Source organism: Lonchura striata, chromosome 2 (genome assembly GCF_050655825.1).
Source record: "Lonchura striata isolate lonStrDom1 chromosome 2, ASM5065582v1, whole genome shotgun sequence".
Lineage (NCBI taxonomy): Eukaryota > Metazoa > Chordata > Aves > Passeriformes > Estrildidae > Lonchura > Lonchura striata.
Genome location: NC_140704.1, coordinates 156,645,156 through 156,672,289, shown reverse-complemented (window position 1 = coordinate 156,672,289; position 27,134 = coordinate 156,645,156). Strand labels below are relative to the sequence as shown.

General features: G+C 60.2%; 1 protein-coding gene across 1 annotated transcript in view; it reads right to left on the bottom strand.

Moving 5' to 3' along the window:
* Positions 1–25,262, bottom strand: part of BOP1 (BOP1 ribosomal biogenesis factor) — an 88,136-nt gene extending 62,874 nt beyond the window's left edge. The window contains exons 1-3 of the mRNA XM_077781671.2: positions 24,954–25,262; positions 18,062–18,247; positions 12,966–13,067 (exon numbers count right to left, since the gene is read on the bottom strand). Of these exons, the coding sequence (XP_077637797.1) occupies positions 12,966–13,067; positions 18,062–18,247; positions 24,954–24,962 (297 nt within the window). The 5' untranslated portion in view covers positions 24,963–25,262. The remainder of the gene's footprint in view (positions 1–12,965; positions 13,068–18,061; positions 18,248–24,953) is intronic.
* Between the last annotated feature and the right edge of the window lie 1,872 nt (positions 25,263–27,134).

Genomic DNA, 27,134 nt, shown 5'->3' with positions numbered 1-27,134 from the left:
TCCTGCCCAGAGTCGGGATTTAACCCTCAAAGCCCCAAATCCCAAATCCCAAATCCAAATCTTTAACCCTTCGTGCCCTGCAGCCCCGCGCTTGCCCGATTTTTGCATTTCCCACATTCCAGCCTCGATTTTCCCAAATTCCAGCCTTTTTAGCCCAAATTTCAGCCCTTAAATCCCAAATTTCAGCCCCTTTTTCCCCCATTTCCAGCCCCGTTTTTCCTAAATTCCAACCTTTTTATCCCAAATTTCAGCCCCAGCTTTCCCAAATTCCAGCCCTTTTAGCCCAAATTTCAGCCCCTTTTTTCCCCATTTCCAGCCCCACTTATCCCAAATTCCAGCCCTTTTATCCCACTTTTCAGCCTTGGTTTTCCCAAATTTTTTGCCTCAGTTTCCCCAAATTTCAGCTCCAGTTTTCCCAAATTCCAGCCCTTTTATCCCAAATTCCAGCCACAGTTTTCCCAAATTTCAGCCCCACTTATCCCAAATTCCAGCCCTTTTATCCGAAATTTCAGCCCCAGTTTTCCCAAATTCCAGCCCTTTAATCCCAAATTTCAGCCCCTTTTTTCCCCATTTCCAGCCCTTTTATCCCAAATTTCAGCCCCAGTTTTCCCAACTTTCTGCCCCCTTTTTCCCAAATTCCAGCCCCGTTTTTCCCAATTTCCATCCCAATTTCCATCCCAATTTCCCACTGTCCGTCCTTCCCTGTGCTCCTCCTCCTGCAGATTCCCTGGATTTCCCTTTTATCCCAAATTTTCCTGCCATTATTTAGGAATTCCCCTTCCCAAATATCCACGGAATTATCCAGATTTCTAAACACCCACGGATTTATCCCACAGGCGGGGGAAAGGCTTTTCCAAGCAGGAAAAGTCTGGAAAACTCCCACGGAATTCCAGATAAAACCCCCCGCCCTGTGCCGGGGTGTAATTCCCAAAATTCACCCGCTCCCCTTTTGGGAATTCCGATGGAAAATGGGGAAAATGGGATTTGTGTGGAAAAGCGGGATCTGAAATGATGGAAAACGGGGAAAATGGGATTTGTGTGGAAAAGCGGGATCTGAAATGATGGAAAATGGGGAAAAATGGGATTTGTGTGGAAAAATGGGATCTGAAATGATGGAAAACTGGGAAAAATGGGATTTGTGTGGAAAAATGGGATCTGAAGTGATGGAAAACTGGGAAAATGGGATTTGTGTGGAAAAATGGGATCTGAAGTGATGGAAAATGGGGAAAAATGGGATTTGTGTGGAAAAATGGGATCTGAAATGATGGAAAATGGGGAAAATGGGATTTGTGTGGAAAAATGGGATCTGAAGTGATGGAAAACGGGGAAAAATGGGATTTGTGTGGAAAAATGGGATCTGAAATGATGGAAAACTGGGAGAAGGGATGGCCCGGAGGGAATTTGTGGATTGGGGCAGGAGGAAAATGGGGATTTGCTGGAAAAGCGGGAATTTGTGGATGTGGAGAGGGAAGTTGTGGATTGGGGCAGGAGGAAAACGGGGATGTGCTGGAAAAGCGGGAATTTGTGGATATTCGGAGGGAATTTGTGGATGTGAGGAGGGAATTTGTGGATTGGGGCAGGAGATTTGCTGGAAAAGCGGGAATTTGTGGATATTCGGAGGGAATTTGTGGATATCCAGAGGGAATTTGTGGATTGGGGCAGGAGATTTGCTGGAAAAGCGGGATGGGACCCGTCGGAAGCGCGGCGGGGGCCGGGAAGCGAAGGGGGAGAGGCTGGAAAAGCCGGGCAAGGCCGGGATGCGATCCCGAAAAAGCCGGGAGGGAGGGATCGCCTTACAGCGGCCGTGCCAGAGGCTGCGGAAACGGCCGGAGAACGCCGGGAATAACGGGAATAACGGGAATAACGGGAATAACGGGAATAACGGGAATAACGGGAATAACGGGAATAACGGGAATAACGGGAATAATGGGAATAACGGGAATAACGGGAATAATGGGAATAACGGGAATAACGGGAATAATGGGAATAACGGGAATAACGGGAATAACGGGAATAACGGGAATAACGGAATAACGGGAATAACGGGAATAACGGGAATAACGGGAATAACGGGAATAACGGGAATAACGGGAATAATGGGAATAACGGGAATAACGGGAATAACGGGAATAACGGCCCGGCCCTGGAAAGCCGGATCCCGGCTCCTCCCGAAATCCGGCCGCGCCCAGAGCGCGGATGGGGAACGGCCCCGGATCCCGCGGGAATTGGGCTGAGGCCGCCGGAATTCCCGTGGGATTCCCCAGGGAAGCGTGGCAGGGGGACTCTGAGACCCCCATCCCAAAAATCCACCGGGATGGGCCCCGGGGATCCTCGGGATCGCGGGGAAGTTGGGATTGACCCGGGTGGGAATGGCCGGAGCGGAGATTCACAGGGGGGAGGTGGGAAATGGGGATGGAAAGTGGGAAATGGGGATGGGAAATGGGAAATGGGAAATGGGAAATGGGAAGGGAAAAATGGGGCTGGAATTTTGGAGAACCAGTGTTGAAATGTGGGAAACTGAGGCTGGAAGTTGGGAGAACTGGGGCTGGAATCTGGGAGAAGTGAGACTGGAATCTGGGAGAAGTGAGACTGGAATCTGGGAGAAGTGAGACTGGAATCTGGGAGAAGTGGGGCTGGAATTTGGGAGAACTGGGGCTGGAATTTGGGAGAACTGGGGCTGGAATCTGGGAGAAGTGGGGCTGGAATCTGGGAGAAGTGGGGCTGGAATCTGGGAGAAGTGAGACTGGAATCTGGGAGAACTGGGGCTGGAATTTGGGAGAACTGGGGCTGGAATTTGGGAGAACTGGGGCTGGAATTTGGGAGAACTGGGGCTGGAATTTGGGCAACCCAGGCCATTCCCTCCCAAAGCATTCCCTGGTTTTGGAGCTAAACCCATGAATTCCCTGTCATTATCCCATCCCTGCTCCCCATTCCCGTTCCCAATCCCCCGTTCCTGTTCTCATTCCCATTCCCAGTCCCCCATTCCCGTTCCCAATCCTCCATTCCTGTTCTCATTCCCATTACCAAATCCCCATCCCCAATCCCCCGTTCCTGTTCTCATTCCCATTCCCAATCTCTCATTCCCATCCCCAATCCCCCGTTCCTGTTCTCATTCCCATTCCCAATCTCTCATTCCCATTCCCAATCCCCATTCCTGTTCTCATTCCCATTCCCAATCCCCCATTCCTGTTTTCCCCATCCCCATTCCCAATCCCCCATTCCTGTTTTCCCCATTCCTGTTTTCCCCATTCCCAATCCCCCATCCCCATTTTCCCCAATCCCCCATTCCTGTTTTCCCCATCCCCATTCCCAATCCCCCATCCCCATCCCCAATCCCCTATTCCTGTTCCCATTCCCATCCCCAATCCCCTATTCCTGTTCCCATTCCCATCCCCAATCCCCTATTCCTGTTCCCATTCCCATTCCCAATCCCCCATTCCTGTTCTCATTCCCATTCCCAATCCCCCATTCCCATCCCCAATCCCCCATTCCTGTTCTCATTCCCATTCCCAATCCCCCATTCCCATCCCCAATCCCCCATTCCTGTTCTCATTCCCATTCCCATTCCCCCATCCCCATTTTCCCCAATCCCCCATCCCAATCCCCCATTCCTGTTTTCCCCATTCCCAATCCCCCATTCCTGTTTTCCCCATTCCTGTTTTCCCCATTCCTGTTTTCCCCATCCCCAATCCCCCATCCCCATTTTCCCCAATCCCCCATTCCCCCATTCCCAATCCCCCATCCCCATTTTCCCCAATCCCCCATCCCCAATCCCCCATCCCCATTTTCCCCATTCCTGTTTCCCCCATTCCCAATCCCCCATCCCCATTCCCAATCCCCCATCCCCATTCCCAATCCCCCATTCCTGTTCTCATTCCCATTCCCAATCCCCCATCCCCGTCCCCATTCCCGCATTCCCAATCCCCCATTCCTGTTTCCCCATTCCTGTTTTCCCCATTCCCATTCCCAAATCCCATCCCCAATCCCCCATTCCTGTTTCCCCATTCCTGTTTTCCCCATTCCCATTCCCCCATCCCCATTTTCCCCAATCCCCCATTCCTGCATTCCCAATCCCCCATCCCCATTTTCCCCCATCCCCATCCCGGTTCTGCCGTGATTCCCAGCCCCATTCCCAAGGATCCGGGCCAGGCCGGCAGCCGGCGCAGGGCCCCTCCGGCCGCGCTCCGGAGGCCTCGGGAAGCGCTGCCAGCGGCACATTCCCGTTCCGTGCCCAGGAATTCTCCGCTCCCGCCGCGCTGGCTCCCGGCCCCGGCCCGCGGAGCTCCCGATCCCGCCGGGAGCCTCCCGCCGGCGCGGCTGCGGAGGAGGGAACGGCCTCGGAGCTCCGAGCCCTCATCCGTCCATCCATCCCTTCGCCCGACATCTGGAATTGTCATTCCGGGAGGAAACGGAGCCCCCGGCCGCTTCCTCCCGCCGGCAGCCCCGGCACATCCATCTCCGCTCCGGCCGGGAATGCCGCCGCGGCGCCGGCAGCGAGCGCGGCACCGGCGGCGGGGTCAGAGCGGGAGCGGGACCGGGACCGGGACCAGTCCTGGGACACCGGGATTGGGATCTGGGCCAGTCCTGGGACACCGGGATTGGGATCTGGGCCAGTCCTGGGACACCGGGATTGGGATCTGGGCCAGTCCTGGGACACTGGGATTGGGATCTGGGCCAGTCCTGGGACACCGGGATTGGGATCTGGGCCAGTCCTGGGACACCGGGACCGGGACCAGTCTTGGGACACTGGGACCGGGATCTGGGCCAGCCCCGGGAGCCGGGACCGGGACCAGTCCTGGGACACCGGGATTGGGATCTGGGCCAGCCCCGGGGCACCGGCGGCGGGGTCAGAGCGGGAGCGGGACCGGAACCAGGACACCGGGATTGGGATCTGGGCCAGTCCCGGGAGCCGGGACCGGGACCAGTCCTGGGACACCGGGACCGGGATCTGGGCCAGCCCCGGGACTGGGACCAGGGCCAGCCCCAGGAGCTGGGATCTGGGCCAGCCCCGGGAGCCGGGACCGGGACCAGTCCCGGGGCACCGGGACTGGGACCGGGGCCAGTCCTGGGACACTGGGACTGGGATCTGGGCCAGCCCCGGGAGCCGGGATCGGGATCTGGGCCATCACAGGAGCCGGGAATGGGATCTCAGCCATTCCAGGGCACCGGGAGTGGGGTCAGAGCAGGGAGTGGGACCAGGACTGGGATCGGGATCAGGGCCAGTCCGGGAGCTGGGACCGGGATCTGGGCCAGTCCCAGAGCACTGGGAGTGGGGTCAGAGCAGGAGTGGGACCGGGACTGGGATCTGGGCCAGGCCTGGGACACCGGGACCGGGATCTGGGCCAGTCCCGGGAGCCGGGATCGGGATCTGGGCCAGTCCCGGGAGCCGGGATCGGGATCTGGGCCAGCCCCGGGAGCCGGGATCGGGATCTGGGCCAGCCCCGGGAGCCGGGATCGGGATCTGGGCCAGCCCCGGGAGCCGGGATCGGGATCTGGGCCAGTCCCGGGAGCCGGGATCGGGATCTGTGCCATCACAGGAGCCGGGATCGGGATCTGGGCCGGCCCCAGGAGCTGGGATCGGGATCTGGGCCAGCCCCGGGAGCCGGGATCGGGATCTGGGCCAGCCCCAGAGCACCGGGAGCAGGAGCAGGGTCAGAGCAGGGAGCCAGGACTGGGATGTGGGACATCCAGGGAAGTGGGATCGGGATCCATGCCAGCCCCAGGAGCCGGGATTGGCTCTGTCCCCCCTACAGAACCGGGATCGGCTCCCACAGAACCGGGATTGGCTCCCACAGATCCGGGATCAGCTCCCACAGAACCGGGATCAGCTCCGTCCGATCCACAGAACCGGGATCAGCTCCCACAGAACCGGGATCGGCTCCCACAGAACCGGGATCGGCTCCATCCCATCCACAGAACCGGGATCCGCTCCCACAGAACCGGGATCAGCTCCCACAGAACCGGGATCAGCTCTGTTCCATCCACAGAACCGGGATCGGCTCCCACAGAACCGGGATCGGCTCCCACAGAACCGGGATCAGCTCCCACAGAACCGGGATCAGCTCCCACAGAACCGGGATCGGCTCCCACAGAACCGGGATCGGCTCTGTCCCATCCACAGAACCGGGATCAGCTCCCACAGAACCGGGATCGGCTCCCACAGAACCGGGATCGGCTCCCACAGAACCGGGATCGGCTCCCACAGAACCGGGATCAGCTCTGTCCCATCCACAGAACCGGGATCAGCTCTGTCCCATCCACAGAACCGGGATCAGCTCCCACAGAACCGGGATCGGCTCCCACAGAACCGGGATCGGCTCCCACAGAACCGGGATCGGCTCCCACAGAACCGGGATCAGCTCTGTCCCATCCACAGAACCGGGATCAGCTCCCACAGAACCGGGATCAGCTCCCACAGAACCGGGATCGGCTCCTACGGATCCGGGATCAGCTCCCACAGAACCGGGATCAGCTCCCACAGAACCGGGATCGGCTCCCACAGAACCGGGATCGGCTCCCACAGAACCGGGATCAGCTCCCACAGAACCGGGATCAGCTCCATCCCATCCACGGAACCGGGATCAGCTCCCACAGAACCGGGATCGGCTCCCACAGAACCGGGATCGGCTCCCACAGAACCGGGATCGGCTCCCACAGAACCGGGATCGGCTCTGTCCCATCCACAGAACCGGGATCGGCTCCCACAGAACCGGGATCGGCTCCCACAGAACCGGGATCGGCTCTGTCCCATCCACAGAACCGGGATCAGCTCCATCCCATCCACGGAACCGGGATCAGCTCCCACAGAACCGGGATCAGCTCCCACAGAACCGGGATCAGCTCCCACAGAACCGGGATCAGCTCTGTCCCACCCACAGAACCGGGATCGGCTCCCACAGAACCGGGATCGGCTCTGTTCCATCCACAGAACCGGGATCAGCTCCCACGGAACCGGGATCGGCTCCCACAGAACCGGGATCAGCTCCCACAGAACCGGGATCGGCTCCCACAGAACCGGGATCGGCTCCCACAGAACCGGGATCAGCTCCATCCCATCCACAGAACCGGGATCAGCTCCCACAGAACCGGGATCGGCTCCCACAGAACCGGGATCAGCTCCGTTCCATCCACAGAACCGGGATCGGCTCCCACAGAACCGGGATCAGCTCCCACAGAACCGGGATCAGCTCCCACAGAACCGGGATCGGCTCCCACAGAACCGGGATCAGCTCCCACAGAACCAGGATCAGCTCCCACAGAACCGGGATCAGCTCCCACAGAACCGGGATCAGCTCCATCCCATCCACAGAACCGGGATCGGCTCCCACAGAACCGGGATCGGCTCCCACAGAACCGGGATCAGCTCCCACAGAACCGGGATCAGCTCCGTTCCATCCACAGAACCGGGATCAGCTCTGTTCCATCCACAGAACCGGGATCAGCTCTGTTCCATCCACAGAACCGGGATCAGCTCTGTTCCATCCACAGAACCGGGATCAGCTCTGTTCCATCCACAGAACCGGGATCAGCTCTGTCCCATCCACAGAACCGGGATCGGCTCCCACAGAACCGGGATCAGCTCCCACAGAACCGGGATCAGCTCCATCCCATCCACGGAACCGGGATCAGCTCCCACAGAACCGGGATCGGCTCCCACAGAACCGGGATCGGCTCCCACAGAACCGGGATCGGCTCCCACAGAACCGGGATCGGCTCCCACAGAACCGGGATCGGCTCTGTCCCATCCACAGAACCGGGATCGGCTCCCACAGAACCGGGATCGGCTCCCACAGAACCGGGATCGGCTCTGTCCCATCCACAGAACCGGGATCAGCTCCATCCCATCCACGGAACCGGGATCAGCTCCCACAGAACCGGGATCAGCTCCCACAGAACCGGGATCAGCTCCCACAGAACCGGGATCAGCTCCCACAGAACCGGGATCAGCTCTGTCCCACCCACAGAACCGGGATCGGCTCCCACAGAACCGGGATCGGCTCTGTTCCATCCACAGAACCGGGATCAGCTCCCACGGAACCGGGATCGGCTCCCACAGAACCGGGATCAGCTCCCACAGAACCGGGATCGGCTCCCACAGAACCGGGATCGGCTCCCACAGAACCGGGATCAGCTCCATCCCATCCACAGAACCGGGATCAGCTCCCACAGAACCGGGATCGGCTCCCACAGAACCGGGATCAGCTCCGTTCCATCCACAGAACCGGGATCGGCTCCCACAGAACCGGGATCAGCTCCCACAGAACCGGGATCAGCTCCCACAGAACCGGGATCGGCTCCCACAGAACCGGGATCAGCTCCCACAGAACCAGGATCAGCTCCCACAGAACCGGGATCAGCTCCCACAGAACCGGGATCAGCTCCATCCCATCCACAGAACCGGGATCGGCTCCCACAGAACCGGGATCGGCTCCCACAGAACCGGGATCAGCTCCCACAGAACCGGGATCAGCTCCCACAGAACCGGGATCAGCTCCCACAGAACCGGGATCAGCTCCGTTCCATCCACAGAACCGGGATCAGCTCTGTTCCATCCACAGAACCGGGATCAGCTCTGTTCCATCCACAGAACCGGGATCAGCTCTGTTCCATCCACAGAACCGGGATCAGCTCTGTTCCATCCACAGAACCGGGATCAGCTCTGTCCCATCCACAGAACCGGGATCGGCTCCCACAGAACCGGGATCAGCTCCATTCCATCCACAGATCCGGGATCAGCTCTGTCCCACCCCACAGATCCGGTGCCAGCCTCGGGAGCCGGCGGCTCTCCCGGCGTCCCGGGAGCGCGGCGAGGACGGAGCCGTGCGGAGTGCGGGGCAATTCCAGAGGAAAGAGCTCCGGGGCAATTCCAGAGGAAAGAGCTCCGGGGTAATTCCAGAGGAAAGAGCTCTGGGATAATTCCAGAGGAAAGAGCTCCGGGGTAATTCCAGAGGAAAGAGCTCTGGGATAATTCCAGAGGAAAGAGCTCCGGGGTAATTCCAGAGGAAAGAGCTCCCAGGTAATTCCAGAGGAAAGAGCTCCGGGGTAATTCCAGAGGAAAGAGCTCTGGGATAATTCCAGAGGAAAGAGCTCCGGGGTAATTCCAGAGGAAAGAGCTCTGGGGCAATTCCAGAGGAAAGAGCTCCGGGGCAATTCCAGAGGAAAGAGCTCCCGGGTAATTCCAGAGGAAAGAGCTCCCGGGTAATTCCAGAGGAAAGAGCTCTGGGGCAATTCCAGAGGAAAGAGCTCCGGGGTAATTCCAGAGGAAAGAGCTCCCGGGTAATTCCAGAGGAAAGAGCTCCGGGGCAATTCCAGAGGAAAGAGCTCTGGGGTAATTCCAGAGGAAAGAGCTCCCGGGTAATTCCAGAGGAAAGAGCTCTGGGATAATTCCAGAGGAAAGAGCTCCGGGTAATTCCAGAGGAAAGAGCTCCGGGGCAATTCCAGAGGAAAGAGCTCCAGGTTAATTCCAGAGGAAAGAGCTCTGGGATAATTCCAGAGGAAAGAGCTCCGGGTAATTCCAGAGGAAAGAGCTCCCGGGTAATTCCAGAGGAAAGAGCTCCGGGGTAATTCCAGAGGAAAGAGCTCCCGGGTAATTCCAGAGGAAAGAGCTCCCGGGTAATTCCAGAGGAAAGAGTTCTGGGGCAATTCCAGAGGAAAGAGCTCCAGGTTAATTCCAGAGGAAAGAGCTCTGGGATAATTCCAGAGGAAAGAGCTCCCGGGTAATTCCAGAGGAAAGAGCTCCAGGTTAATTCCCAAAATCCCAATATTCCCTCGGGATCCGTTCCCTGTTTCCCATCCCTCCAGTCTTTACCCCAAACCCCTCTGCGGCTCTCCCAGAAAAACCCCTGGAAAAGGTTCTGGGGACCTCCTGGAATTCCCATTTTCCTGCTGCACATTCCCAGCAATCCCAGCTCCTCCCGATCCCAGGGGATCTTCCCCTCCCGCAGGGCCGCCAGCTCCAGGATTGATCCCAAATCCCGGAAAATCCGGCTGAGCAAACGGGGATGGGCTGGAAGGAGCTGCAGGAATCGGGATTTAACCGGAATCCTCAAACCACGGAGCCCTAAATCCATGGAATCATGGCAGGCTTCGGGATGGAAAGGATTTTAGGGATGATCCCACTCCCGTGGGGCAGCTCCCGCTATGCCGGGATGCTCCAGGGATGTTCTCTGGGAATTCCATCCCAGGCAGGAATTCCTTCCCGAAATCCCAGAAATCCAAGGAAAAGCCAGGCCTGGGGGAATTTGGGAGCATCCTGGCTGATCCCGGGTGGAATTTGTGCCGACGGAGCCACGGAAAACAGGGAATGACACCGGGAAACCCCCAGGGATGGCAGAACCTGCTCCAGCAAATCCAGATTTTCCAGCCCCATCCCATGATCCCAGTCTGACATCCACAGGGATGGGAATTCCAGCCCTGGACAGCTTTTTCCAGGGGGAATATTCCCAAAAATCCCACCGGAACATCTCCGAGTGCCACAATCCCAGGGATTTATCCCGCTGGGAATGGGGATTCCAGCCCTGGACAGCTTTTTCCAGGGGGAACATTCCCAAAAATCCCACTGGAACATCTCCGAGTGCCACAATCCCAGGGATTTATCCCACTGGGAATGGGGATTCCAGTTTTTCCCAGGGGGAATATTCCCAAAAATCCCACTGGAACATCTCCGAGTGCCACAATCCCAGGGATTTATCCCGCTGGGAATGGGAATTCCAGCCCTGGACAGCTTTTTCCAGGGGGAACATTCCCAAAGATCCCACCGGAACATCTCCGAGTGCCACAATCCCAGGGATTTATCCCGCTGGGAATGGGGATTCCAGCCCTGGACAGCTTTTTCCAGGGGGAACATTCCCAAAAATCCCACCTAACCACTCCAAGAAACTGCCTGAGGCCGTTCCCTCAGCTCCAAAGGATTTTGAGGATTCTGATATCCCAAAATTTCCATCGTTTTACTGAAATCCAGGAAAAACCACTCACATGTTCCTGCCTGAACAAAAGTGGGATTTTCCTGAGCAGATCCCACTTTATCCAAGCACATCTCCCAAAATTCCCTCCCCGCGTTAATCCCGGCGCTTGCAGGGCCAAATCCACGGAAAACTTTCCTTAGGACGGGCTCAGGGATTAATTAGGAGCGGGATAGGACGGAGCCATTCCCGAAAATTTGGGATAAGGAGCGCCAAAGCCGAATCCCGGTGTTTTCCCAGCTCTGCCAGGGTTTTGGGTTTTTTTGGGAAGAGGGAACAAAGGCTCTGGAAGCGGCTCGGGGCCGGGATCAGCGCTCCCCCCACTGGCAGCTCCGGATGCATTCCCGAGCTTTTCCACACATTCCCGAAATCGTTATTCCGGAGAAACCCCGCTCCGGGGGCGGCCTCGGCTCCGGAGGATCCTCTGGAAAAATCCCCCATGGAGTTGTTGGGATCCCCCCGGAATTCGGCGGCGCCATCCCGATCCCGTTCCCATTCCCGGTGTATCCCGGCCTTTCCCGGGCCGTTTTTCCAGCCGTAATTCCGGAATTTTCCCCTCTGCGAGGTTTGGTCCCGGTCAGGCTGCGGCTCCCGGGGCCTTTCCAGGAGAATTCCGGGATCCGGCCGCCCCCGGAGCGCCGGGAATTGCCAGGGCCGGTAATGGATTGAGCAGGGATTCGGGAAGAGCCGCGGGTTTTGCCGGGAATATCCGAGCCCTGCGGGTGTTCCCGGGATTCTGAGCTCTTCCCGAGGTTTTCCAAGCCTGAGCTCCTGGAATTCCTGAGCAGGGGCCTCGGAATACGCAGCATTCCCAAAAATCCCTCCCTCCACCGAGCCGACACGGAGACGGAAATCAGGGAATTGCAGAGCCTGGAAAAGGCCAACCCGGCCCTGTCCCCATCCCACATCCGCAGGGATGGAAATCCTGGGAATGGGGATCCCAGCCCGGAATTCCAGCCGGGAATGGGGATCCCATCCCGGAATTCCAGCCGGGAATGGGGATCCCAGCCCGGAATTCCAGCCGGGAATGGGGATCCCAGCCCGGAATTCCAGCCGGGAATGGGGATCCCATCCCGGAATTCCAGCTGGGAATGGGGATCCCAGCCTGGCCACATCCACAGGGATGGAAATCCTGGGAATGGGGATCCCAGCCCGGAATTCCAGCTGGGAATGGGGATCCCATCCCAGAATTCCAGCCGGGAATGGGGATCCCAGCCTGGCCACATCCACAGGGATGGGAAATCCTGGGAATGGGGATCCCAGCCCGGAATTCCAGCCGGGAATGGGGATCCCAGCCCGGAATTCCAGCCAGGAATGGGGATCCCAGCCCGGAATTCCAGCCGGGAATGGGGATCCCAGCCCAGAATTCCAGCCGGGAATGGGGATCCCATCCCGGAATTCCAGCCGGGAATGGGGATCCCAGCCTGGCCACATCCACAGGGATGGAAATCCTGGGAATGGGGATCCCAGCCCGGAATTCCAGCTGGGAATGGGGATCCCATCCCAGAATTCCAGCCGGGAATGGGGATCCCAGCCTGGCCACATCCACAGGGATGGGAAATCCTGGGAATGGGGATCCCAGCCCGGAATTCCAGCCGGGAATGGGGATCCCAGCCCGGAATTCCAGCCAGGAATGGGGATCCCAGCCCGGAATTCCAGCCGGGAATGGGGATCCCAGCCCAGAATTCCAGCCGGGAATGGGGATCCCAGCCCAGAATTCCAGCCGGGAATGGGGATCCCATCCCAGAATTCCAGCCAGGAATGGGGATCTCATCTTGGAATTCCAGCCAGGAATGGCAATTCCTGCCTGGCCACATCCACAGGGATGGGAATTCCAGCTGGGAATGGAGATTCCAGCCCACAATTCCAGCCCTTTCCAGGGTAACATTCCCAAAAATTCCAACCTGAAGCCATTCCCAAGTCCATCAGTTTTCCCCGGACACCAAATCCGTCACTTCCATCTCAAATCCAGGACAAAATTCCACGAATTCCGTGGGATCCTACCTCCTCATCCGAGCTGTCCTCCTCGTACTCATCGTGGACGACCAGATCCTGCTTCCCTTCCAAGGGGGAATCGTCTTCCAAGGTTTTCCTCTTCCCGGGAGCCTGGGAAAATCGGGAAGAAGCAGCTCAGCAAGACCCCATCCCGAAATTCCCGGAATTTTGTGTCCCGAGGAAGGAAAGGAGCTCGTTAATCCCAGCTTGGAAGGGCAGGGTTGGGATGGGAGTGGGAAATGCCACGGGATGAGGGGCCAGGAAGCGGCACGGACACGGATCCATGGAAAAGGGGTGTGGAATGCCAGGGAAAAGTGGGAATTCTGCCTGGCTCAGATCCCAGCTGGACTCCGGATCCGACAGCAGAGGGGTTTGGGAATGAGCTGGGAATGCGCACGCGGAGCTGGGAATTCCAGGAGAATTCCAGAGCCTTTTCCAGGGTTTTTCTGGGAGAGCTGGAGAGGGGTTTGGGATGCAGGAGGGAAACAGGGAATGGCTCCCCACGGAACGTTGGGATTTTGGGATGGAATTCCCGGAGAATCCGGGGCTGCCCCAGGATCCCTGGAACATCCCGGGATAGCGGGAGCTGCCCCGTGGGAACGGGATCATCCCGGAGATCCCTTCCATCCCAAAGCAGTCGGGAATTCCCAGGGAAAAGCCTGGAACTCCTTCCCAGCTCATCTGAGTTCCGAAGGAATTCTGGATCCCTTCTATCCCTGTCTGGAAAACCTGGATCCAGAGATCTCTGGGATGAGAATTCCTGGCGGGATCAGGCTCATCCAGCACTCCCCAGTTCGTCCCAGTCTCTCCCAGAGCAGCTCCAGCTGCCCAGAATTCCCAAATTCCCAGATTTCTGTGGGATAACCTGATCCTGCTGCTAAAGGGGCTCTGGGAATGCTCACAAGTTTCCCTGGAAAAGCTTTTCCCCTGGAAAAGCGATTTTCCCCTGTCCAGGAGCCCCCTTGGAGTGGAATCAGGGTCGGGATTGAGGAACGACTGGAAAAGTGGGATCAGGGTCGGGATTCAGGGAATGGCAGGAAAACGGGATTGGGATTCAGGAATGACAGGAAAAGCGGGATCGGGATCCAGGGAATGACAGGAAAAGTGGGATCAGGGTCGGGATCCAGGGAATGGCAGGAAAAGCGGGATCAGGATCCAGGGAATGGCAGGAAAAGCGGGATCGGGATTCAGGGAATGACAGGAAAAGCGGGATCGGGATTCAGGAATGACAGGAAAAGCGGGATCGGGATTCAGGAATGACAGGAAAAGCGGGATCGGGATTCAGGAATGATTGGAAAAGCGGGATCGGGATTCAGGAATGATTGGAAAAGCGGGATCGGGATTCAGGAATGATTGGAAAAGCGGGATCGGGATTCAGGAATGGCAGGAAAAGCGGGATTGGGATCCAGGGAATGACAGGAAAAGCGGGATCGGGATCCAGGAATGATTGGAAAAGCGGGATCGGGATCCAGGGAATGGCAGGAAAAGCGGGATCGGGATTCAGGAATGATTGGAAAAGTGGGATCGGGATTCAGGGAATGACAGGAAAAGCGGGATCGGGATTCAGGAATGACAGGAAAAGCGGGATCGGGATTCAGGAATGACAGGAAAAGCGGGATCGGGATTCAGGAATGACAGGAAAAGCGGGATCAGGATCCAGGAATGATTGGAAAAGCGGGATCGGGATTCAGGAATGATTGGAAAAGCGGGATCGGGATTCAGGAATGACAGGAAAAGCGGGATCGGGATTCAGGGAATGGCAGGAAAAGCGGGATCGGGATTCAGGAATGACAGGAAAAGCGGGATCGGGATTCAGGGAATGGCAGGAAAAGCGGGATCGGGATTCAGGAATGACAGGAAAAGCGGGATTGGGATCCAGGGAATGGCAGGAAAAGCGGGGTCGGGATTCAGGAATGATTGGAAAAGTGGGATCAGGATTCAGGGAATGACAGGAAAAGTGGGATCGGGATCCAGGGAATGACAGGAAAAGTGGGATCGGGATCCAGGGAATGACAGGAAAAGCGGGATCGGGATCCAGGGAATGGCAGGAAAAGTGGGATTGGGATTCAGGGAATGGCAGGAAAAGCGGGATCAGGATCCAGGGAATGACAGGAAAAGCGGGATCGGGATCCAGGGAATGGCAGGAAAAGCGGGATCGGGATTCAGGAATGATTGGAAAAGCAGCTCGGCCAGCTCCCGGCTCCGGGCCGGGCGGGATCGGGATCCCGGAGCGGGGATGGGATTACCGGGAAAACAAAGGCGGCTCTGAGGCCGGGACGCTCCGCGGGGATCCGGGATAAATCTTTTCCCAGGTTTCTGGCGCTGGGATGCGGCCGGGCTTGGGTTTCACCTTCCCCGGCTGCCCCCGCGCCGCCGGAGACGGAAAATCCCGGAGACAGAAAATCCCGGAGACGGGAAATCCCGGAGACGGGAAATCCCGGAGACGGGAAATCCCGGAGACAGAAAATCCCGGAGACGGAAAATCCCGGAGGCGGAAAATCCCGGAGACGGGAAATCCCGGTGTTACGGTGTGACCCGGTCCGTCCCGGTCCGTCCCAGTCCGTCCTGGCCTGTCCCAGTCCATCCTGGTCCGTCCCGGTCCGTCCCGGTCCGTCCCAGTCTGTCCCGGTCTGTCCCAGTCCATCCCGGTCTGTCCCAGTCCATCCCAGTCTGTCCCTGTCCGTCCCAGTCTGTCCCGCTCTGTCCCAGTCTGTCCCGGTCTGTCCTGGCCTGTCCCAGTCCGTCCCAGTCTGTCCCAGTCCGTCCCAGTCTGTCCCAGTCCGTCCCAGTCCGTCCCAGTCCGTCCCAGTCTGTCCCAGTCCGTCCCAGTCTGTCCCAGTCCGTCCCAGTCTGTCCCGCTCTGTCCCAGTCTGTCCCGGTCCGTCCCGGTCCGTCCCAGTCTGTCTCAGTCTGTCCCAGTCCATCCTGGTCCGTCCCGGTCTCTCCCGGTCTCTCCCGGTCCGTCCCGGACCGTCCCAGTCCGTCCCAGTCTGTCCCTCTCTGTCTGTCCCAGTCCGTCCCAGTCTGTCCCTCTCTGTCTGTCCCAGTCTGTCCCCGTCCGTCCCGGTCCATCCCAGTCTGTCCCAGTCTGTCCTGGCCTGTCCCAGTCCATCCCAATCCCATCCCGGTCCGTCCCAGTCCATCCCAGTCTGTCCCAGGCTGTTCCGGCCTGTCCCAGTCCATCCCAATCCCATCCCAGTCTGTCCCAGTCCATCCCAATCCCATCCCAGTCTGTCCCAGTCCATCCCGGTCTGTCCCGGTCTGTCCCAATCCCATCCCAGTCCATCCCAGTCCCATCCCAGTCCATCCCATTTTTTCCCAGTCCATCCCAGTTTTTCCCATAAAACCCTGCTTTTCCACAGAAACCCCCGAGTACCCCTGGAGCGCTGTGGGAGCAGCCTTGGAAAAACTGGGAGCTCTGGGAACAGCCCTGGAAAAGTTTGGGAACAGCCCTGGAAAAGTTTGGGAACAGCCCTGGAAAAGTCTGGGAACAGCCCTGGAAAAGTTTGGGAGCTCTGGCTGGGAGAAGCAGCAGGAAAAGTGAAAACTGGGATTGAACTGGAGACAGGGAATGGAATGGGAAAATCCTGGAGTTCTGGAATGCTTTGGGATGGAAGGGATCTCCGGGATGATCCCATTCCCACGGGGCAGCTCCTGATGTCCAAGGAAAGTGCAGGATTCTCTGGGAATTCCATCCCAAAATCCCAACATTCCATCGTCAATCCTGGTTTTCCAGCCTCAATCCCAGTTTTCCAGCCCCAAATCCAGGAACACCCAAATCCAGGAACACCCAAATCCAGGAGCCCCCCAAATCCAGGAGTCCCCAAATCCAGGAGCCCCAAATTCAGGAGCCCCCAAATCCAGGATCCCCCCAAATACAGGAGCCCCAAATTCAGGAGCCCCCAAATACAGGAGCCCCCCAAATCCAGGAATCCCCCAAATCCAGGCAGGATCGGGATGGGAGCCCCAAATCCAGGAACTCCCCAAATCCAGGAGCCCCCCAAATCCAGGAGCCCCCCAAATCCAGGAGCCCCCAAACCCAGGCAGGATCGGGATGGGAGCCCCAAATCCAGGCAGGATCGGGACGGGAGCCCCCAAATCCAGAACCCCCAAATCCAGGAGCCCCCAAATCCAGGCAGGATCGGGATGGGAGCCCCCAAATCCTTGGCAGGATCGGGATGGGAGCCCCCAAATCCAGGCAGGATCAGGATGGGAGCCCCGAAATCCAGGAACCCCCCAAACCCAGGCAGGATCGGGATGGGAGCCCCAAATCCAGGCAGGATCGGGATGGGAGCCCCCAAATCCAGCAACCCCCCAAATTCAGGAGCCCCCAAATCCAGGAGCCCCAAATTCAGGACAGGAAGGGGATGGGAGCCCCCAAATCCAGGAATCCCCCAAATCCAGAACCCCCAAATCCAGGAGCCCCCAAACCCAGGCAGGATCGGGATGGGAGCCCCAAATCCAGGCAGGATCGGGATGGGAGCCCCAAATCCTTGGCAGGATCGGGATGGGAGCCCCAAATCCAGGCAGGATCGGGATGGGAGCCCCAAATCCTTGGCAGGATCGGGATGGGAGCCCCAAATCCTTGGCAGGATCGGGATGGGAGCCCCAAATCCTTGGCAGGATCAGGATGGGAGCCCCAAACCCTTGGCAGGATCGGGATGGGAGCCCCAAATCCTTGGCAGGATCGGGATGGGAGCCCCAAACCCTTGGCAGGATCGGGATGGGAGCCCCAAATCCTTGGCAGGATCGGGATGGGAGCCCCAAACCCTTGGCAGGATCGGGATGGGAGCCCCAAACCCTTGGCAGGATCGGGATGGGAGCCCCAAACCCTTGGCAGGATCGGGATGGGAGCCCCAAATCCAGGCAGGATCGGGATGGGAGCCCCAAATCCAGGCAGGATCGGGATGGGAGCCCCAAACCCTTGGCAGGATCGGGATGGGAGCCCCAAACCCAGGCAGGATCGGGATGGGAGCCCCAAATCCAGGCAGGATCGGGATGGGAGCCCCAAACCCTTGGCAGGATCGGGATGGGAGCCCCAAACCCTTGGCAGGATCGGGATGGGAGCCCCCAAATCCTTGGCAGGCTCGCAGTCAGGCCCTCACCTGTGCCTGGGGACCCGAGGGGCTCCCGGGAGCTTCTTCCTCCTCCTCCTCCTCCTCCTCCTCCTCCTCCTCCCCATTCCCGGAGCACTCGCTGTCGCTTCCGGAATCTTCCAGGCCGGAATACACGCTGCTCTCCTCGCTCTGCTCGCTGTCCGAGAGCTCCGGGCTGCCTCCCGAGGGGCTGGGCTGCGAGGGACAGCACCCAGGGGTCACGGGGACACCCGGGGACACCCAGGGACACCCAGGGGTCACGGGGACACCCAGGGACACCCAGGGGACACAGGGACACCCAGGGGACATCCAGGGGGACACGGGGACACCCGGGGGACACCCAGGGGGACACGGGGACACCCAGGGGACCCCGGGGGACACGGGGACACCCAGGGGTCACGGGGACACCCAGGGACACCCAGGGGTCACGGGGACACCCAGGGGACACAGGGACACCCAGGGACACCCAGGGGACACAGGGACACCTGGGGGACACCCAGGGGACACCCAGGGGTCACAGGGACACCCGGGGGTCACAGGGACACACAGAGGACACAGGGGACACCCAGGGGACACGGGGACACCCAGGGGACACCCAGAGGTCACAGGGACACCCAGAGGTCACGGGGACACCCAGGGGTCACGGGGACACCCAGGGGACACAGGGACACCCAGGGGACACCCAGGGGACACAGGGACACCCAGGGGACACCCAGGGGTCACAGGGACACCCGGGGGTCACAGGGACACCCAGGGGGACACGGGGACACCCAGGGACACCCAGGGGTCACAGGGACACCCATGAGACACCCAGGGGTCACAGGGACACCCAGGGGACATTGAGGACACCCAGGGGTCACAAGGGACATTGGGTACACCCAGGGGTCACGGGGGACACCCAGGGGTCACAGGGACACCCGGGGGTCACAGGGACACCCGGGGGTCACAATGGAAATTGGGGACACCTGGGGGTCACAGGGACACCCAGGGGTCACAAGGGACATTGGGTACACCCAGGGGTCACGGGGGACACCCAGGGGTCACAGGGACACCCACGGGTCACAAGGGACATTGAGGACACCCAGGGGTCACAGGGACACCCACGGGTCACAAAGGACATTGGGGACACCCAGGGGTCACGGGGGACACCCAGGGGTCACAGGGACACCCACGGGTCACAGGGACACCCAGGGGTAACAAGGGACATTGGGGACACCCAGGGGTCACGGGGGACACCCAGGGGTCACAGGGACACCCACGGGTCACAGGGACACCCAGGGGTAACAAGGGACATTGGGGACACCCAGGGGTCACGGGGGACACCCAGGGGTCACAGGGACACCCACGGGTCACAGGGACACCCAGGGGTAACAAGGGACATTGGGGACACCCAGGGGTCACGGGGGAAACGCAGGGGTCACAGGGAAACCCGGGGGACATTGGGGACACCCAAGGGTCACAGGGGACATTGAGGACACCCAGAGAACATTGGGGACACCCAGGGGACACGGGGGGAAAAAAGGGGGAACATTAGGCACCCCCAGGGGAAATGGGGGGGAAACGGGGGGACACAGAAAGAATAGAAAGAACCCCTCAGAACCAAACTGGACCCACCCCCAGTTACTGGGTCACACCTCAGAACCAAACCGGACCCCCAAATTTCTGGGTCTACCCTCAGAACAAGCCCAAATACCCCTCAGTGCTGCATTCCCCCTCAGGAGAAAGCCAAAAATCCCCATGGAGACCAGGCTGGACCCGCCATTCCCAGAGCTCTCAGTGCCGGGTTCCCTCACACAGACCAGGCTGGACCCGCCATTCCCAGAGCTCTCAGTGCCCCATTCCCTCACACAGACCAGGCTGGACCCGCCATTCCCAGAGCTCTCAGTGCCCCATTCCCTCACACAGACCAGGCTGGACCCGCCATTCCCAGAGCTCTCAGTGCCGGGTTCCCTCACACAGACCACGCTGGACCCGCCATTCCCAGAGCTCTCAGTGCCGGGTTCCCTCACACAGACCAGGCTGGACCCGCCATTCCCAGAGCTCTCAGTGCCGGGTTCCCTCACACAGACCAGGCTGGACCCGCCATTCCCAGAGCTCTCAGTGCCGGGTTCCCTCATGGAGACCAGGCTGGACCCGCCATTCCCAGAGCTCTCAGTGCCCCATTCCCTCACACAGACCAGGCTGGACCCGCCATTCCCAGAGCTCTCAGTGCCCCATTCCCTCATGGAGACCAGGCTGGACCCGCCATTCCCAGAGCTCTCAGTGCCGGGTTCCCTCACACAGACCAGGCTGGACCCGCCATTCCCAGAGCTCTCAGTGCCGGGTTCCCTCATGGAATCCAGGCTGGACCCGCCATTCCCAGAGCTCTCAGTGCCGGGTTCCCTCACACACACCAGGCTGGACCCGCCATTCCCAGAGCTCTCAGTGCCGGGTTCCCTCACACACACCAGGCTGGACCCGCCATTCCCAGAGCTCTCAGTGCCCCATTCCCTCACACACACCAGGCTGGACCCGCCATTCCCAGAGCTCTCAGTGCCCCATTCCCTCACACAGACCAGGCTGGACCCGCCATTCCCAGAGCTCTCAGTGCCGGGTTCCCTCACACAGACCAGGCTGGACCCGCCATTCCCAGAGCTCTCAGTGCCGGGTTCCCTCACACACACCAGGCTGGACCCGCCATTCCCAGAGCTCTCAGTGCCCCATTCCCTCACACAGACCAGGCTGGACCCGCCATTCCCAGAGCTCTCAGTGCCCCATTCCCTCACACAGACCAGGCTGGACCCGCCATTCCCAGAGCTCTCAGTGCCGGGTTCCCTCACACACACCAGGCTGGACCCGCCATTCCCAGAGCTCTCAGTGCCCCATTCCCTCACACAGACCAGGCTGGACCCGCCATTCCCAGAGCTCTCAGTGCCGGGTTCCCTCACACAGACCAGGCTGGACCCGCCATTCCCAGAGCTCTCAGTGCCGGGTTCCCTCACACACACCAGGCTGGACCCGCCATTCCCAGAGCTCTCAGTGCCCCATTCCCTCACACAGACCAGGCTGGACCCGCCATTCCCAGAGCTCTCAGTGCCCCATTCCCTCACACAGACCAGGCTGGACCCGCCATTCCCAGAGCTCTCAGTGCCCCATTCCCTCACACAGACCAGGCTGGACCCGCCATTCCCAGAGCTCTCAGTGCCCCATTCCCTCACACAGACCAGGCTGGACCCGCCATTCCCAGAGCTCTCAGTGCCGGGTTCCCTCATGGAGACCAGGCTGGACCCGCCATTCCCAGAGCTCTCAGTGCCGGGTTCCCTCACACAGACCAGGCTGGACCCGCCATTCCCAGAGCTCTCAGTGCCCCATTCCCTCACACACACCAGGCTGGACCCGCCATTCCCAGAGCTCTCAGTGCCGGGTTCCCTCATAGAGACCAGACTGGACCCGCCATTCCCAGAGCTCTCAGTGCCCCATTCCCTCACACAGACCAGGCTGGACCCGCCATTCCCAGAGCTCTCAGTGCCCCATTCCCTCACACAGACCAGGCTGGACCCGCCATTCCCAGAGCTCTCAGTGCCGGGTTCCCTCACACAGACCAGGCTGGACCCGCCATTCCCAGAGCTCTCAGTGCCCCATTCCCTCACACACACCAGGCTGGACCCGCCATTCCCAGAGCTCTCAGTGCCGGGTTCCCTCACACAGACCAGGCTGGACCCGCCATTCCCAGAGCTCTCAGTGCCCCATTCCCTCATGGAATCCAGGCTGGACCCGCCATTCCCAGAGCTCTCAGTGCCCCATTCCCTCACACAGACCAGGCTGGACCCGCCATTCCCAGAGCTCTCAGTGCCCCATTCCCTCACACAGACCAGGCTGGACCCGCCATTCCCAGAGCTCTCAGTGCCCCATTCCCTCACACAGACCAGGCTGGACCCGCCATTCCCAGAGCTCTCAGTGCCCCATTCCCTCACACAGACCAGGCTGGACCCGCCATTCCCAGAGCTCTCAGTGCCCCATTCCCTCACACAGACCAGGCTGGACCCGCCATTCCCAGAGCTCTCAGTGCCCCATTCCCTCACACAGACCAGGCTGGACCCGCCATTCCCAGAGCTCTCAGTGCCCCATTCCCTCATGGAGACCAGGCTGGACCCGCCATTCCCAGAGCTCTCAGTGCCCCATTCCCTCACACAGACCAGGCTGGACCCGCCATTCCCAGAGCTCTCAGTGCCCCATTCCCTCACACACACCAGGCTGGACCCGCCATTCCCAGAGCTCTCAGTGCCCCATTCCCTCACACAGACCAGGCTGGACCCGCCATTCCCAGAGCTCTCAGTGCCCCATTCCCTCACACAGACCAGGCTGGACCCGCCATTCCCAGAGCTCTCAGTGCCGGGTTCCCTCACACAGACCAGGCTGGACCCGCCATTCCCAGAGCTCTCAGTGCCGGGTTCCCTCACACAGACCAGGCTGGACCCGCCATTCCCAGAGCTCTCAGTGCCGGGTTCCCTCACACAGACCAGGCTGGACCCGCCATTCCCAGAGCTCTCAGTGCCGGGTTCCCTCACACACACCAGGCTGGACCCGCCATTCCCAGAGCTCTCAGTGCCCCATTCCCTCACACAGACCAGGCTGGACCCGCCATTCCCAGAGCTCTCAGTGCCCCATTCCCTCACACAGACCAGGCTGGACCCGCCATTCCCAGAGCTCTCAGTGCCCCATTCCCTCACACAGACCAGGCTGGACCCGCCATTCCCAGAGCTCTCAGTGCCCCATTCCCTCATGGAGACCAGGCTGGACCCGCCATTCCCAGAGCTCTCAGTGCCCCATTCCCTCACACAGACCAGGCTGGACCCGCCATTCCCAGAGCTCTCAGTGCCCCATTCCCTCACACACACCAGGCTGGACCCGCCATTCCCAGAGCTCTCAGTGCCCCATTCCCTCACACAGACCAGGCTGGACCCGCCATTCCCAGAGCTCTCAGTGCCCCATTCCCTCACACAGACCAGGCTGGACCCGCCATTCCCAGAGCTCTCAGTGCCGGGTTCCCTCACACAGACCAGGCTGGACCCGCCATTCCCAGAGCTCTCAGTGCCCCATTCCCTCATGGAGACCAGGCTGGACCCGCCATTCCCAGAGCTCTCAGTGCCCCATTCCCTCACACAGACCAGGCTGGACCCGCCATTCCCAGAGCTCTCAGTGCCGGGTTCCCTCACACAGACCAGGCTGGACCCGCCATTCCCAGAGCTCTCAGTGCCGGGTTCCCTCATGGAGACCAGGCTGGACCCGCCATTCCCAGAGCTCTCAGTGCCGGGTTCCCTCACACACACCAGGCTGGACCCGCCATTCCCAGAGCTCTCAGTGCCCCATTCCCTCACACACACCAGGCTGGACCCGCCATTCCCAGAGCTCTCAGTGCCCCATTCCCTCACACAGACCAGGCTGGACCCGCCATTCCCAGAGCTCTCAGTGCCCCATTCCCTCACACAGACCAGGCTGGACCCGCCATTCCCAGAGCTCTCAGTGCCCCATTCCCTCATGGAGACCAGGCTGGACCCGCCATTCCCAGAGCTCTCAGTGCCCCATTCCCTCATGGAGACCAGGCTGGACCCGCCATTCCCAGAGCTCTCAGTGCCGGGTTCACTCACACAGACCAGGCTGGACCCGCCATTCCCAGAGCTCTCAGTGCCGGGTTCCCTCACACAGACCAGGCTGGACCCGCCATTCCCAGAGCTCTCAGTGCCGGGTTCCCTCACACACACCAGGCTGGACCCGCCATTCCCAGAGCTCTCAGTGCCCCATTCCCTCACACAGACCAGGCTGGACCCGCCATTCCCAGAGCTCTCAGTGCCCCATTCCCTCACACAGACCAGGCTGGACCCGCCATTCCCAGAGCTCTCAGTGCCCCATTCCCTCACACAGACCAGGCTGGACCCGCCATTCCCAGAGCTCTCAGTGCCCCATTCCCTCACACAGACCAGGCTGGACCCGCCATTCCCAGAGCTCTCAGTGCCGGGTTCCCTCACACAGACCAGGCTGGACCCGCCATTCCCAGAGCTCTCAGTGCCCCATTCCCTCACACAGACCAGGCTGGACCCGCCATTCCCAGAGCTCTCAGTGCCGGGTTCCCTCACACAGACCAGGCTGGACCCGCCATTCCCAGAGCTCTCAGTGCCGGGTTCCCTCACACAGACCAGGCTGGACCCGCCATTCCCAGAGCTCTCAGTGCCCCATTCCCTCACACACACCAGGCTGGGTCCCCCCGCCGGCATCTCCTCATCCCTTGTCACCGGGACAGAGCCGGGTCTTGCCCTTCATGGTGCCAAACCCGCACATATTACGCGTTATCGCCAGTGAAGACAAGACCAATTTTCTCTCAGGAGGCCAGACCTGCCCTCAGTGCCGAGTTCCCCCTCGGGGTAAGGCCAGACCCCCTCTCTGTGCCGGCTTCCCCTCACGGACCCCAGCCCGGACCCCTCCGCATTTATTTTCCCATTTCCCGGTACCCCTCACTCACACCAGCCCGGACCCCTCCCAATTTCCCCATTTCCCTCTCACTCACACCAGCCCCTCCCAATTTCCCCATTTCCCCTCACTCACAGCAGCCCGGACCCCTCCCAATTTCCCCCTCACTCACACCAGCCCGGACCCCTCCCAATTTCCCCATTTCCCCTCACTCACACCAGCCCCTCCCAATTTCCCCATTTCCCCTCACTCACACCAGCCCGGACCCCTCCCCATTTCCCCATTTCCCTCTCACTAACACCAGCCCCTCCCAATTTCCCCATTTGCCCCTCACAGACCCCAGCCCAGCCCCGCCCCGCCGCCACGGCAATGCCGTGTGTGTCCCCTCCCTGCCCGTTGCCATGACACCCCCGTGTGTGTCCCCATCCCCGTGTCCCCTCCCCGGTCACCCCCGGACCTGCTCCATGCTGGCGGCCCCGCCGAACACGTGTGCGCCGCTCAGAGGCACGGCCACGCCCCTTCCCGCCGCTCTTCCGCCTCGCCGCGGCCCCGCGCCGCTCCCGGAGCAGGGGGCGCCGCCGCTGGGCAGGACGGGATAACGGGAAGCGGCGATGGGAGCGGGAGAAGGGAACGGGGGAAATAACGGGAAGGGGGCGGCAGCGCGGGAAAATGGGGAAAGCAACGCGCGTGCGCGGAGGAGACCGCCCCGCCGGGCCCGCGCATGCGCGCTGCGGCAGCCGCGCGGATGGCTGGGTGAGGGCCGGGAGGGGCGTGGCTCTGGAAGGGGGCGTGGCCACGCGGGCTGGGGGCGTTCCCCTCGCGCCGGGCCGGCAGTAGAAAGGGGCGTGGTCTCAATGGAAAGGGGCGCGGTCTCAAGAGAAAAGGGGCGTGGTCTCAATGGAAAGGGGCGCGGTCTCAACGGAAAGGGGCGTGGTCTCAATGGAAAGGGGCGTGGTCTCAACGGAAAAGGGCGTGGTCTCAATGGAAAGGGGCGTGGTCTCAATGGAAAGGGGCGTGGTCTCAATGGAAAGGGGCGTGGTCTCAAGAGAAAAGTGGCGTGTCTCAATTGAAAGGGGCGTGGTCTCAATGGAAAGGGGCGTGGTCTCAATGGAAAGGGGCGTGTCCACGCGGGAAGGGCGGGGGCAGATCGCACAGGGGCGTGTCCACTCTTTGGGGGTGTCACCCTGTGAGAGCCCCGCCCAAATATTGCCAAAAATGGCCCAAGGGCAGGGCCAGGGGTGAGGGGGCGTGTCTCTATGGGCAGGTGAGACAGGGGGTGTCACCCTGTGAGAGCCCCGCCCAAATATTGCCAAAAGTGGCCCGAGGGCAGGGCCAGGGGTGAGGGGGCGTGTCTGTATGGGCAGGTGAGACAGGGGGTGCTCTGCATCTGTAACACGCAGTAGGCGTGGCTACGGCACAAGGGAGCGTGCCCTGTGGCAAAGCCCCTCTCTATAAATCGCAGTGGGCACGGCTACCAAAAAAGGGGGCGTGTCTTTGCCCCAAGGCCCCTATCTGCAACACTTAGTGGGCGTGGCTACCGCACAAGTGGGCGTGTCTTTGACCCGAACCCCCCCTTTTTTACATTAACATGAAATGGGCGTGGCTACCGCAAAAGTGGGCGTGTCTTTGCACCACAGCACCTATCAGTAACTCTCAGTGGGCGTGGCTATCTCCCAAGTGGGCGTGTCTTTGAGCCATAGCCCCTATCAGTAACAGCAGTGGGCGTGGCTATCTCCCAAGTGGGCGTGTCTTTGAGCCACAGCCCCTATCAGTCACAGCAGTGGGCGTGGCTATCTCCCAAGTGGGCGTGTCTTTGCCTCAAGGCCCTATCAGTCACAGCAGTGGGCGTGGCTATCTCCCAAGTGGGCGTGTCTTTGCCCCAAAGCCCCTATCACTCACACGCAGTGGGCGTGGCTATCTCTCAAGTGGGCGTGTCTTTGCCTCAAGGCCCTATCAGTCACAGCAGTGGGCGTGGCCATCTCTCAAGTGGGCGTGTCTTTGCCTCAAGGCCCTATCAGTAACAGCAGTGGGCGTGGCTATCTCCCAAGTGGGCGTGTCTTTGAGCCAGAGCCCTCTATCAGTCACAGCAGTGGGCGTGGCTATCTCCCAAGTGGGCGTGTCTTTGCCTCAAGGCCCTATCAGTCACAGCAGTGGGCGTGGCTATCTCGCAAGTGGGCGTGTCTTTGCCCCAAAGCCCCTATCAGTCACACGGAGTGGGCGTGGCTATCTCCCAAGTGGGCGTGTCTTTGCCTCAAGGCCCTATCAGTCACAGCAGTGGGCGTGGCTATCTCTCAAGTGGGCGTGTCTTTGCCCCAAAGCCCCTATCAGTCACAGCAGTGGGCGTGGCTATCTCCTAAGTGGGCGTGTCTTTACGCCACAGCCCTATCAGTAACAGCAGTGGGCGTGGCTATCTCCCAAGTGGGCGTGTCTTTGCCTCAAGCCCCTATCAGTCACAGCAGTGGGCGTGGCTATCTCTCAAGTGGGCGTGTCTTTGCCTCAAGCCCCTATCAGTCACAGCAGTGGGCGTGGCTATTTCCCAAGTGGTCGTGTCTTTGCGCCACAGCCCCTATCAGTAACAGCAGTGGGCGTGGCTATCTCCCAAGTGGGCGTGTCTTTGCCTCAAGGCCCTATCAGTCAC